The sequence below is a fragment of the Amblyomma maculatum genome, chromosome 6, assembly GCF_055883805.1.
Source record: "Amblyomma maculatum isolate TAMU_Amacu chromosome 6, ASM5588380v1, whole genome shotgun sequence".
Classification (NCBI taxonomy): Eukaryota; Metazoa; Arthropoda; class Arachnida; order Ixodida; family Ixodidae; genus Amblyomma; species Amblyomma maculatum.
Genome location: NC_139349.1, coordinates 78,654,098 through 78,668,481, shown reverse-complemented (window position 1 = coordinate 78,668,481; position 14,384 = coordinate 78,654,098). Strand labels below are relative to the sequence as shown.

General features: G+C 45.1%; 1 protein-coding gene across 1 annotated transcript in view; it reads left to right on the top strand.

The window, feature by feature from the left end:
* Nucleotides 1-493: 493 nt before the first annotated feature.
* The window catches only part of LOC146186074 (uncharacterized), a 75,153-nt gene continuing 61,262 nt past the window's right edge, over nucleotides 494-14,384 (top strand). Inside the window, exon 1 of the mRNA XM_084605622.1 lies at nucleotides 494-585. Coding sequence (XP_084461748.1) covers nucleotides 494-585 — 92 coding nt within the window. The remainder of the gene's footprint in view (nucleotides 586-14,384) is intronic.

Here is a 14,384-nt window from a genome sequence, read left to right as displayed (position 1 = left end):
CGCAGTGTGCTTGTGTGTATATATATCGCAGAAAATTGAAGGGGAAATGAGGGGCTCGTTAGGATACAATTCAAGGTGCCAACAGTCTGAGTTCAAGGTAAATATAAAGGATATTTTTGTTTTGTTTTGTAGTTGATATTCAGAAGAATTATTCTTGTGCTGATTAGTCCTGTGCTGTACAAGCGTGATGGTACATACTAAGGTGGACGAAGTAATTTTTCTTCTAGAGACTACTTCACTTAGTACAGGTGTTAGTGCAAAAGAAGGGAAAGTGGGATAGAGGGGGGGAGAAAGCGCTCATCGTTTCCCACTTACGTGAGCACGTGATTTGAAGCCAGTGCAGAGCTGAAATTGCGTTGAGCCACCGTTTAAACAAACGCTAATGTTATTGTGGGTTCGTGAGCACAACAACGCCTGAAATATTGTGAGCGGGTCACTTGTCCGGCGTGATAACTAACATTTTTTGTTCTTTCGTTTTGCAGGAGTTTTGACCATGAAGGCCGGCTGCCCCAGCCTGCTAGTGCTGGTGGCGCTGCTTCTATGCGTCACAGTTCAGGCTCTGCCGACCGGTCACAAGACGGGTAAGCTCTTCCGCCTTCACATCTGAACACACTATCTCTGTTTATCAATTATTTATCAAATATAATTCGATTAAAGGTGGTGGTTACAAAGAAACCAAGCATGCACTGAAGCGGAGAAGTGTAGCTCGATGTAGATTGTTCAAACAGCTGACCAGACAAATCTATCAATTCGGACATATGTTATCAAGTCTTAAAGTCGAGGTAATCTCGAGGGGTTTGAAACTTTTCTGGAGTATTTCAAAGGGATTTGATATTTTCTGTACTCGAATGTATAGGGGCTGCATGAACACGAAACAGGCAAAAAGTTTTATTTTTTTTTGTTAATAGTCGGAATATTTCTTTTGTTCTGTTTTGTTAATTTACTAGTGAGTTTTATTAGAATCATGTGCATGCTTCATAAAAGACGAGACGGACAGAACGTAGGGATCAATTGTTTTAGATCTGTGTTGTAAAATGAGCAAAAACCAGCTTTAAAAAATCGAAACGACAGATTTATCTCTTTTTTGTATAAAACGATGCGTAAAGAAGGCTGTCAGCTTCTTTCTCTGTCCTTTTCGTTTTCATCCCCCATGTGCTGGAATCACTAGACCCCCCCCCCCCCCCCCTTTTTCTGATGAGGCTAGAGTTAAGGCTCCGACCTTAATTTAAAAAATGAACACAAAGCGTGCACACTATAAGTGCTGGAATCAAAACAATGATACCAATAGCAAAGGCGTGTCCATCGTTCTTCATAAAAACTTGCCGTGAAGTTAGGAATGAATACACTGAAATGCATAGCAAGCCGGATATGCTCAGGTAAGCGTTTTGACAAAACGTAGAAGCTTGAAATGTTTAATAAGAACTTTCTGTTAGCGTGTTTCTCTAGCTGGCCTCGTACGCCGGTGCATCGTATGTTCATTGGATGAGTGTGCATGCAAAACATTTGTCTTCGGTTACAGTTTGTCTCACGAGCTGAATTCTTATTTCCTGCGACACGAAGAAACCGATTTAAAATAGGCCCTTTTGGCACCCGAGCAATTGTCAGCGCAAAGATTTTTTATCCAACCGGGGTTCATAATTGGTACAAGGCAGTATATTTGGCCCTGGAAAGACAAAAGTAAGAAGAAAAGAAATAATTCATTAGTTTAGTTTAATTACCTTTGCGCATTACGCACACTAATTCTTATGTTAGAAGACGGCGAAGCCCGATGCAAATTGGAGAATTTCGTGACAACACTGCGACAGTGATGACGGCATAACGATAATTACTTCTGCATTACCATGATGTCCTTTTCCTGGCATTGTAACACTGTACAAAAGCCATTCAAGTCTCCATAAAGTTGCCTAATAGATTTCCGCATCAACGCAGCGCTCTTCGAGTAGAGCATAAACAACATTCTGCCGTTGCTTTGCAAAGCATTAGGCAGCAGCTTGCGTCCTCACAAAGCCTTGTGCCCTGTGAGGAAAGAAAACATGTACCGTTCTCGATTATATGCTTCTCTAACGCGCCTAATAGCTTGTGCCGTATAAATCCGGTAATCTGGGCTCATAAAATCAAAACAGCACTTAACCCCCCTCCCCCCCCCCCCCCCCCCCCCACACACACACACACACCCCGGAGACGGCTCCAGGACGAACATCGCGTGCTTTTTTCTTTTTTGACGCTCAGCCATCATTAGCGCCGGTAAAAAGCATTGTCCTCTGCTTCTGCGGTAGGCGTACATTAATGATACCGCATTTGTTGGTTTATCGAGAATAAAGTGGCTTACGCTTTAAGGCAGCATCAAATACCTACCTATATCTTGACGGCCTTCTGAATGGTCTTTTCTTTCATGAGAACGAAGAAACAGCGCGGGTGCAGGACCAAGAGCTGAAGCCACAAAACGAAGAGAAATAAATCAATCAATCAATCAATCAATCAATCAATCAATCAATCAATCAATCAATCAATCAATCAATCAATCAATCAATCAATCAATCAATCAATCAATCAATCAAATCATTAAGAGGGGTTCAAATTGGGCTAGCTTGATGTGCACATGGTAATGTTTCCTTGCACATATGAAGAAAACGTGCGCGAAAATAAATAACAACTACAAAGCCTAGTGCGGAGTCGTCTTACGGTGTCAGACATGAAACAATGTCGAATGCGGTGAAGGGATGGTTCTTTTGAATCGGAAGCTTCGCTACCTGACCTCAGGCTAAGGTCAGCGACAGCTCACGTTTGATCTTCGATGAATCAGAGGACAAAATGTGGCTATAAGTAAAGACTACACTGACACCTAAAACACAAAACAAAAACTGTCACCACCGGGATATCAAACCACTATTCTTTTAATCCCTAGCTGAGCGCCCAAACCACTACTCCACGCAGGACTTTATTTTTTTTTTTTATTTCGTGTTCACAATGAAGGTTGCAGTGCGGAAAAGTGAGGCTATGCTTTATCTCAGAAACTCTAGGTTACTCAGCTGGATCAAAAATGGCATCCATAATTCTTACTTTGAATATTATAGCTTGTTTTGAGATAAGTGGTACCAGAGTCCTGCAATGAAATACTCTCTCGCTGAGCGAGCATCCACGTAAGCGTGTCTCACGGCAATTTTCGTTTTCCGAGTACCGTGAAGCTAAAGCAACATGAATAAGCGTTATTGCGCATCCCCTTGATTATGGATAGGCGAGAACCGTATACCATAGGACGTGACTGGGAGGTGCCCTCGTAAATTCCTCTACAAGATGTCACAGAGAAAGACTGGATTCCAGCAGTCAAGTAAAATATGGTGTGTGGTTTCTGGTTTAGGCTAAATTGAGCTGTCCACCGACAACGGTACAAAGAAGCCTTTTTCTCTCAACCATAGATTAATAGTTAATGTACCGCCGGGTAAAACAAAGAAGAAAATTATCTCTGGCGATCGTACAGGCACCTTTCTAACTCTTCATAAGACTTCCTTACCTTCCTCTCCTCAGTGTAACGATCTGTTTCTCACGATCACGGCGGGGTGTAGTATGTATCATTAACTCGTTACATTACTCCACTCCAGGTTCGTGAGAAACAGATCTTAATCCTCCTTATCTAGAGCGAGGATAATAGTAACGATGACAATGGCGATGATGCAGTTAGTGATAATGATGACGACAATGACGCTGAAGTTAGGGGTAATGATGGTAGTAGCGATGGCAATAACGGTGCATTCGTTGATAATGACGATAGTAGTGCTGGAAATTATGATGATGAGTAACAAGAAACGTAACCAAGCCTAAGCGAAGCATTCGCTTCGACTGGGTTTAGCAGGGTTAAACCAACGCAATATTTTGTCGCACTCTCGTCCTAGCGTTTGCTGTCACCGAAGGATCCGGTGCTTACACAGTTTAGCCCAGCAAGAAACTGCAATTTTTTACGTATTCACGCTTGCCCTTGACACTTCGTGAGTGATAACTAGGATTTAAACGAAGAAGATCCCTGATGCGCTGATGGTGGTCATGGTTCAAGCTCGTGCCTCCGCAGTGTCTTTACTTCGTGTCCCGAATGCCTATTGGCCAGGCAGCCTTGGTTGTCAAGCTTGTGCGCGCCCGTTATGTTCTCCTTTACGCAAGGACTGGCTTGAAAGTGTTACACACGATTTTCTATACCTCTAGAGAACAGTCCCGCTGTGAGGTCATTCGAACGCAAACAATGACGGAGTAGGGGAAGGGGGATGTCTTGTGCGGTTGTTCCTTCGTCTACCCGCACTTTAGATATCGCTATTCAGCGCCAAGATAATTTTTTGCTTCGAAGCTGGGTACAAGGAAAACAAACAAAAGGATAGCTGTTGCTGAATGCATGGTCGTTATTTCTCAGAGTGACGAAGTTGAATAAAGTGCACGACATGGCGAAGTAGAGCAATGAGTAGCCTCTGTAGCAACAGAGGAGCGTGGCGCTTCCACTCACCTGCCTGTGAGGGTGATGCGCTGTGTTTCACTATCTGTCGGGCTTTATGAAATGAGTTTTTTTCCTTTCAGAAACACTTAAAACATACACATATACGCACCCATGGAGGGTCTTTTTATAGGAACCAGCCTGTTGCTTGGCAGCGTTGCTTAAATGAATGTTGAAGACATTGAATGTTGAATTGAAGAATGTTGAAGAATGAGGCCTTTATAAAGACCTCGTTACTCAAAAAATCTGTCGTTGGCGTTGTCGGAATTGACGATGTGAGCGAAAAATCGTGGGAATGGCGTTGCCAGGGGGTAGCTGGTAGCTGGCATTGCCCAGCACTGATTTTTGGGAGGTTTCTGCGGCAGCTAATGTGACCACATGATATTCACATGATAAAGTGACCACATGGTGTGTGCGGCCTTGTCACCACTACGTGACAATATCATAAAGTTGGAAGGAGCTCAACCTTCAGGAGAATCAACCTTCCAGTGCTCTTGGATGCCCAGTCAGGCACACTATTTCTAGGCAACACAGGCGCTTTTATACAGCGAGGTAAAGCGAGGCCTTTATGTCGGGTGGTCGCCAATGCTATTATTAGGAATAAAGCCTTGTATGGCTTGCAAGACTCGTAATTTCAGGGCGAAAGTTGTCTACAGAGCCTGAAGCAGAGGCTGTCCGTAAACCGTGTCCACGAAAAATGTTCCCAGTCACGTGATCGCAAATCGGAGGGGAGACACCTAGAGTTATCGAACAATCGTGAAGCGCCAAGCGGCAGGAGTGGCGGCGTCTCATCTAATTCTACAACTGCAGTAGCACTGCAACAAACGCGCGAACAATGGTTAAGCGCCACGCGGTACGAGCGAAAGGGTTCCATACAATTCCCCCCTTTCAGGAGCAGGGCAACGAACGTGCGCCAAAGAATGGAAACTTCCACTGTGCGCCACGAGCCCTGGCCATGCCTACGTAGCAAATACTATATAAAGCCGACGCCTGGTGCACCATGCGCAGCAGCGACGCTCAGGGTTTCGCGATTCTCAAGTGCAGGTTATGCAGTGCTCTTTAAATATTTATTCTCTGTGCTGTGCAGTCGAGTAAATTATTGTACAATGAACTGTTTACTAAAAACAGCACTTAGTACCAAAGCGCTAAGACAGGCTTGCATAGGAGCTGCCACTGTGTTTGCATAGCCCTCCCGTTTAAAGATCTACATCCATTTTAGACATCCATGCGATTTACCTTAGATATGTAATTGTGCAAATATGCCCACTGTGGGCCCAAGTGAAGAAATTTAATCTTTGTCCTGCAAATTAAATGACTTGAAAAAAAAAAAAAAGTCTTGTGAAGTTCCACTTCCAACAGCCGTTTTTGTCTGGTACGTTGTGAAAGCGAATGAAAAGAAAAACAGATTTCTAACGGGGGCGAACCTATTAATTTAAATGATTAGAGAAGAGCCTTCAAGATATGACTGAAGAAAAATAAACTGGCGTACGAAGCCTCATTTTATTGGTAGTCGCCAAAAAAACTCTATGAGTAGTCAAGACCAATGAGTAGGTTTTTAGTTTTTCACTTGAGAACGATTGGTGGAATGGACGTCTAAAATGGGATGCGTATAGACGTAGACATTTAGATTCAACAGAGACGTCACTGAGTGGTATGCGGTATACTGGGGCGACTTTGAACTATCTATTCACACTAATGATATAACTGTGCAAACCAAGAGGTAATTCGAGCACTTTAGTTAATTAACTATTTATGTACAATTGCGATCGCAGTAAAATTATGCTTACCATAGCTTATGGGTTTTCTCGCAAAAGATTTCTTTTCTATCTAGAACTTCCTATCGACCTCAAATTGTTTAAGTTTTCACTGACGCACCCGGCATAATGATGACAAGGCACTGTCAGTAAAACCCATATTAAGGTGTTATTCTAGGCATCCTGTGTGCTCTCCTGGGACCTCCGACTGAATAGCCACGATTTCATATATTTTCTTTTTCTTTTTGTTACCATTTGACAAATGCACCCAGACACTGGGACAAATGTGAGTGCTCACGAATAAATTCATTTAGATAAAAAAAAACGGGTACATATTGTTTTAAAACTACAGTTTTTTTAGGAAAGAGAACTACCACTGTAAACCTGGTGCAAACACGTGCAGATCTTGGTATGAGGTTCCTGTTTCTTAATTATATCCACAGATTTTATGTCAGAGAGTATATATTATAAAAATTTGAAAATCACGACTGTTCATAAAACAGGCGTGGCCTATTAAACAAAGTTTATGACCACCATAGCACATAGAAAGTTGTTGCGCAACGTCGATGGATGCATAAATGCGCCTGGACGTGGACACCGAAACACCCAAGCAGTCCCACACAAACTAACCGAAGCGGACATCCCTACAAACGCAGACTGGTATAAATATTTAATTTAACGGAGGTACACAAAGGCGCGTGTAAGGGAATTACTTTTTTTGCTTGTTTGCATCTTTAGTGTTTTTAAAGCTGCCGCACATCCCGCATTATTTTGGAGTGATGGCTAGATAGACCCAAAATTTCTAGAAAAGCGCACCTTAATAATCTACGTTCAAGTTTTCTTATAGCAAGTCTTTCCCACACATACTCACTAAGTTAACCGTTCTAATAATTCCCATAAAATGTTGCCAATTCATTCACTCGGGTTTGGAAGGCGCTGCAGAACTGATATAGAGACCTCACAGTATAGTCCCGTCGTTTAGGTCCGAGTGAAGCGTGTTTAAATTTGATGAGAAGGTCGAAATCAAGAACAGGCGCTTCTTGCAATCTCACACTGGAGCAAATGAGATTACCGACTTAATTTCATGTCATGCTGTTTTCAATGTATTTAATTGGCTGGTACATTCCGTATTTAGGTCACGCGAATTAAGCTCCGCTGGAGAAGCCAGACTAATTTTCAGAGTGAAGCTTTTCCTTTTTCACTCCCAGCCGCGGATGCCTACACAAGAACTGAAGAAAACAAAGAAACAGAAAATAGAAGGCAAGTTTTATTCCATGCGCGTCCTGTACCGCCGCACGCTGGCAGTGTTTTTCCTAGGCAGCACCCAGCGCCTACTCGTTGGAGGACTGAATCGCAGAGTGAACGCGCCCCTCACAAATTGAATTAGTCATCGGCATAGCGGCTTCCGGGTAGCGTACGCGTTTGCTGACGGGAGGCGATAAATCCTGGCTCCTCGGATCCTCGATCATAGGGCAGGCAAGCAGGCGGCCGTTGGCAATGAGCCGGTGGGAACAAAGCCACAGCCAGCTAGACGTGTTTACAAGTCTGACCAGACCGGAACGCCGGTGATTTATTCGGTCTGTTTGAACATTCTTGGTGTTTTCATTGGATCGTCGATGCTAAATGTGCATTTGTACCGGGTGCCCGTAAACGGCCTGAGAGGATTGACTGCAGAATATGAAATTGGCCGCCGCTTGTTTTAAGGAATTGTTCATCAAGCGGCTATAGCTCATTGCTCTATAATAGTGCGTTGACGCACTTGTGCCGGTACGCGCCTCCGCCATGGCGAGACTGAGCAACCAAGCGCCGGTGAAGCAGTTGTCAAACCCCTCGCCTAGTCACGTGGTATCGCAGAGGAGAGCTTCCGTGTCCACGATCGGAACGATCGCTCGGAGGCCTCGCGTGCTGCTAGGGACGAGGGAGATGAAGAAGCGGGCAGTGTCTTGGGCAGGATGTGCTCTCGCTAATGTGAACTAGACTAGTTAATTAGTGAATTGCAACTCGCGCTAGGCCCGTTCCGACGGCTAAAGGTCTACTGCGCAAGTGAATGAGCTTAGGACTTGCAGTGCGAGAACGTTTCCAGAGCTACGCTCTAAAATGATTGCGCCGTTCGTGGGTTCCAAAACATGCCAGAATTACGCTAAAATTAATTTCCTACAAGCGTACATAAGCTTCCCAGGATACCTTACGGACTCAACATTGAGATTTCTTAACAGAGCGTGAAATTATATAACAATTGATTTTGTGATGTCAGTTTTAAAGGGTGCATAAGCTTGCCAGACCGTTCACAAAGCATTTTTTCATGGATGAGTGTGAAAAATTTTGGCATTTAACATCTTGAAATGGCGCACATGGGCTGCAAGAGACGCCGTTGTAGACGGCACATGATTAAAATCGACCTTGTGCGACGTTTTAACGGGCGCTAACATCGCACAGTACGCGGGTGCCTTTCACCTTTAGATTCCATATAAACGTGGGCTGCTTGGCCATGTTTGAGTCTGGGAGCTCCAACTCAGTTTAGCCACTACTACATCGTGGTGTATTGAATCTCGTTATCTTTCCAGTGCGGTAAATATAAACTTTCTCATGGCCGAATGTTCTGTACGTTTCTACGGAATGTCTAAGCGGTAAAAAAGGGTGAATCAATTGCTTGCGTTTCATTCGGTAACAGTGGATAATGGAAATGACCGACGTGAGAGGCACGTGTTATAATGAAAATAAGCCGGGAGCCTACTTCGTGTGTGATGGCGAAGCTGATTTGATAGTGGCTATACCTCAATGATTACTATAGAAAATCTAGGACTCCACAAACGTTCTCGACTGCGCACGTAGTGCAAATGTTTTGCGTTTGTATCTTCGATAAGGTTTAACGATATACTAAAGTCCACTTTTTAGAGGCCACCCTTTTGAGGCCACTCAGTTCAGCACAAGTGAAGTTGAACAGCACAAAGTTAGTTAATTTGTTGTTATTCTTTCCATCGTAAGAAAGAAGTACACTCCTGCGCTCGCCACTGGCTTTTACATCTGCCGTTCACATGTCTGGAGTATAACAAATAACTTGTGATAACATTTAACAATAATAAATCAAGGGCAAGAAATGCATAGGATTATTTATATAAGCTACTATGCTGAGTACTTGAAGCAGTGCCTCTACTCCTTTCCCCTGTTGGTAAAATAGCGGTGAACTCAGACCTCCTTCAATTATTCACATCCGTGTTTCCCAAGTCTCACAGTAAACCCCGAAAGGCGTCTCGAGAAATCCTTTCATATTTTATATTTATGACTAAAAGAACAGAGTCCTCACTTAATAGTTGGAGGGGATTAAACGTTAGGTCAGGCTAGCTTGAGCGCACGGCGCAGAGACGCGCTTGAGGTTTTAAGCGTGTACTCCTCAGTTGCATATCAATTAAGCAAGGACTGCTCCAACGTGAGCTTCGTTTCTGAAAGTTTGGATTCAAAACAGAGTGAAGGTGGTAAACCCTACAGTACGGGAAAGTGAGCACTGACGAATTGAATGTGAGATGCTTACTTTGGCGCAGGATCGTCATAGTTATTGAAGACCTGAATAATGAAATCGTGTAATATCAAAGACGAAACGATACGAGAGGTTATGAACTGGTAATTATCACGCAGATTTGAAACTAGCAGATCAAATCCTCTTGAAAAGACCCTCCTCGGGTCGAAGTCTTTTTTAAACTGTTCTTTTTGTCTGCCTGGAAAAAATCAGGGGAGGAGCGCGCCCTAGATCTATCAAACGATGAGATACAAATAAGCCCATATATTTTGAGGCAAAGCGAGTACACCCCAAGTTACATCACCACCGGCGCCACGACCGCAGAACAAACGGGTTCATGTACACAGCCCATACAAAATATGCTAGAAGTGGGGCACGTACGGTAGGGCGCCAGAGGCTAACCCAATTAAGCTGCTGCATTTTCCTCCTCGGTCGTAAATATAAGGTGGCTCTTGCAATATGCCACCATATAGTGTGCTAACAAGAACAAAGGAAAAGGAAATCACAGCCACAATGAAAAGAAGAGGAAGCCATGAAGTACCAGTCTTCGCTTGTGTGTTATGTCCTTTGCTTGCTCGTGTGCCGGGAATACTGGCTGCGCATCGTGGGGAGCGCTTTCATCGGAATATGCGGAAGGAGAAGGAGGCGATATTCGTGCTTTCTTGGAATAGCAGAAAGAGGGCCGCTGCCACACGCAATGGAATCGCGAGCGTAAACAAACGGACGGCTATACTGGAGCTGGAATCCCCGAGTCGATATGGCGTGCACAACGTCCGCTCGCTCGGGTCTTGGTGCGTGTCGTCCGAACCGGGATACGTCGATGCAGTGAGGAAGGTGACCGAGGTGCCGCGCTGGAAGAAGAAACTGAGTAGCAAGCAGCATGGTTCTATTTCTTTTTGCGTAAATGAAGAGAGAAGTATACGGGTGATGCATGGAAGGAACGCATTTGTTCCTTCTGTTTTGTTTAACGTACAGCTGCTTAGCACGCTGATCCGTATTCATTTTCTTCTCTTCCTTTTCTTCTTGAATCTCCGCGACTCCGCGACTCCGTTTCCGATTCGTGTTTGTCTCATCCATTCTCGAGCTTCCGTGTCATTGTCCGTTCCAATTCGATACGTGCCGCTGCTTTCATTTCTGAAAGCTCCAAGGAGTCGTTTCTCTTGTGACAGGTTGCTGAGTCATTGCCTCTTTAAAAGAGTGCAGCGCTGTATAAAGTAAGAGCTGGCGCCTCAGCTAACCAGAGGTCGAATGCATGGCGCTTTTGGCAACTGTCCAACATTTGGTGTCCGGCCGGTGCCTTGGCTATCTTGAGATTAACTATCACAACTGGAAAAAGTGCCATCACCATATCTAATCATGTTTTTCTTTGTTCCACCATCAACCGGTGATATTCGAGTTGCGGCCGGTTTGCTGACTTGTGTGCTGCCTTGTAGATTACTGCACAGTTATTTTCGAGACAGCGCGTTACTCGTTCGTACCTCAAAGCACGTCCACGTGGCATGTCCTGGTTGGTTCTTTTGTTTTCGCTTTTGTCTGCGCTATTCCGTTCTGGAATAAGAAATTCGCAGCCTGTATGAGCAGCAATGCGAAACTTGATTTGCTCGAAGCGAAGAGCGTCACGCGAGATGACACGAAAGGTAAATAAAGGCTGCTAAGGGCCATCGGGCGGCGCAAAAAAACATTCCGTTCTTTTCATGCGCAGTTTCGGTACGTAGGCGGCTAACGAAATCCGTCCGTTTTTTCGGGCAGCCAAAGAAGATTAGATTTCAAGGCGCACGGAGAATTCTGAATGGCAGCGCGTTTCTCGATTGTGTCCGGGGCTTCGTTCCAACATCGTGTGTATGGATAAAAGGGGACTGCATTTTTACATATGAATACTTCACAGACGTTCAATCGGACGTGCAATATGAGTCAACAGCTGGTTAAGATTAGACTAACCTCCCCGCTAAACTCTCGCGACAAACGCCGCCCTCAAAGTGTGCCTAAAGCCCCTTTTGTACTCCGTCTCGAAGGGTTTAATTTCTGCCCTTTGAAAGATAGGTGGCGCAAAAACCGAAGTAATAACCCCTGCAGTAGTTTTTTCAGTCCTATATATTCGCCTATATTGCGCGTTACTGGAGGACTAAGAATTAATTTGCACAGGATCCCTTAACATGCGCGAAAATTTCCATACGTTCGTACGGACTCTCTCAGGTTTCACGAAGTCCGCTGAGCTGAAATGTCTAGTGACAGTGGTATTCCTCTTACGAAATAAACGCGGGTACTCTTTAGCTCAATCCTTTGCTCGGCTTCAACCGCCGTAATTCTGCACGTGAGATGCATTCGCAAGGGGAAAAAAAAAGAGAAATCGGAGGGGGGGGGGGGGGGGGATTGCTACAGATTGCGTTGCCACTTCCGCTTTTGGTGTATAGCTTCGGTAAAGGGTACGCGTCATGAAGCATCGTTACATATATTCCCTGATCATGACAATTGATGCCTATATTTGTCCAAAGGAAAGCTTAGATTGATAATTAAAAATTTTCACTTTTACATAGCAGAGAGAACACTCCTTCGCGCCCCTGTCGAGCTCGCTGACGACTGTCAGGAGGGCGACACCAGTTTCCTCACTATGATTAGCGTCTCAGACCTGATGACTGGGCAGTGAGCTGATTCTGACCAGCGCTCTGCCACTGGCCACCTGAAGGGCCGCGGTTCTCGCGTACTCCGCCGGTTTCGACACGGAATCTGTCGTTGTTTTTACGCGCAACAGCATCCTATACTAGAACAACTCGAGCTACGGTGAGCAAGCCTGCGTTCTTGACGTGCCTTCAGACCGCCGTGGAGATATTCTGGTTGTCTTTTGCGATGAGCCCATTTCTGGCCATTTAAGATTGGCACGCACACTAACGGGAGAGCGCCACGTCTTTCATTGGCGAAAGGTTTTTGCCACCGTGCACCACTACTTAGAGGTTGCCTTGAGTGCCTACGTCGAACGTCACCTGCCGTAAAGGATGCATGTCTATTCCGACCAGTTGCGTCGCTCACATACAATTTGATTGAGCCACCATGGATTATGTGGGCTCGTTTTTTACTCGCAGTCGCTGTTAATAGGTGAAGTATAGTCGCGACTGCCTATATGACAAGGCATGGGTGGAAGCCGAGGCGGCGACAAGTAGAACGTCGTCGGAAATCGCACAGTTGCTCATGCACCACATTTTGCTACGACACCTCACCTAATCCTAAACATCACCGACCGAGACAGGGTGTTCACGGCGAAGCTCATGCAGCAGATTTTCCTAATGAGTCAGATAAACCATGTCAAAACTCTTGCATTCCACCCACAGTGGCTGACTGAACGGCCTCACCATCATCATCATCATCATCATCATCATCATAATCATCATCATCAGCCTGATTATACCCACTGCAGGGCGAAGGCCTCTCCCATATTTCTCCACTTAACCCGGTTCTGTGCTAGCTGCATCCACTTGACCCCTGCGAACTTCTTAGTCTCATCCGCCCACCTAACTTTCTGCCGCCCCCTATAACATAACAAAACCATATCGGATATGCTCGCCATGCGTGTACAAGTACCGCATATAAGAATTGGGACGGGATCCTCTTATACGTGACATTCGCGTAAAGCACAGCCGTACAAGAAAGGCTTACTTTGCACCGTTCCGCCCTGTCGATGGGAAGAATGCTGGATGCATGCTTACGATCGCATCCGACCACTAGGTGCTCAGTTAGGCCACACGCCGAAAAATTTATTAAATACGCTGATGCAGCCAGACCAACCTGCCCGTATGAACATTACAGGCCGCAACAACGAACAGATGCGAGCCGATATAGCCAACGACACCCGCACGTCTAGTATACAGCGCGGCGACTGAGTGCAGGTGTGATGTCTAGTTGGCTGTCGCTCAGGCTTGTCGGAAAGACTCCTAAGCGGCTGCTTCACGTTCTACAAAGTATCGCGTCGTGTCATCGATGTGACAGAAAATCCTTCCCGCTGGCACCGCGCTGGAAGCTGTCGACCACAGGTTAAGATAGAGTACGAGCGCCATGCAAAGGTCAGCGGCGCATTTCGGGTAGGCGTCGTTAGTCTCTACTGTGTATGCGCCGTAATCATGGGGGCGAGTTGCTTCCAGCTACTGAAGAAGAAGAAGAAGAAGAAGAAGAAGAAGAAGAAGAAGAAGAAGAAGAAGAAGAAGAAGAAGAAGAAGAAGAAGAAGAAGAAGAAGAAGAAGAAGAAGAAGAAGAAGAAGAAGAAGAGGAAGAAGAAGAAGAAGAAGAAGAAGAAGAAGAAGAAGAAGAAGAAGAAGAAGAAGAAGAAGAAGAAGAAGAAGAAGAAGAAGAAGAAGAAGACGTGTGTGGAGAAAAAGGAGGCGGGAAATAATCTTTCATTTATTCTCTTTCACAGACACAGACATGCTTTCTTTCACGAGGCTTTTGCATCCCAAAAACCTGCAACTTTTTGGCCTGTGGCAGCGGTTGTGGATACTTCTGCCTTAACCTCAGAGTGGCAAATAAGGCGCACACGGAGTAGCACTGCAAGAGGCGGGACGCGGCTGCCACATAGTTAGCTGTTAAGTCACTACACGAAGGTGTTGAAAGAATTCCGGCTGATTATTGTATCTCCAGAAGCATAGTGCAGTGAAGC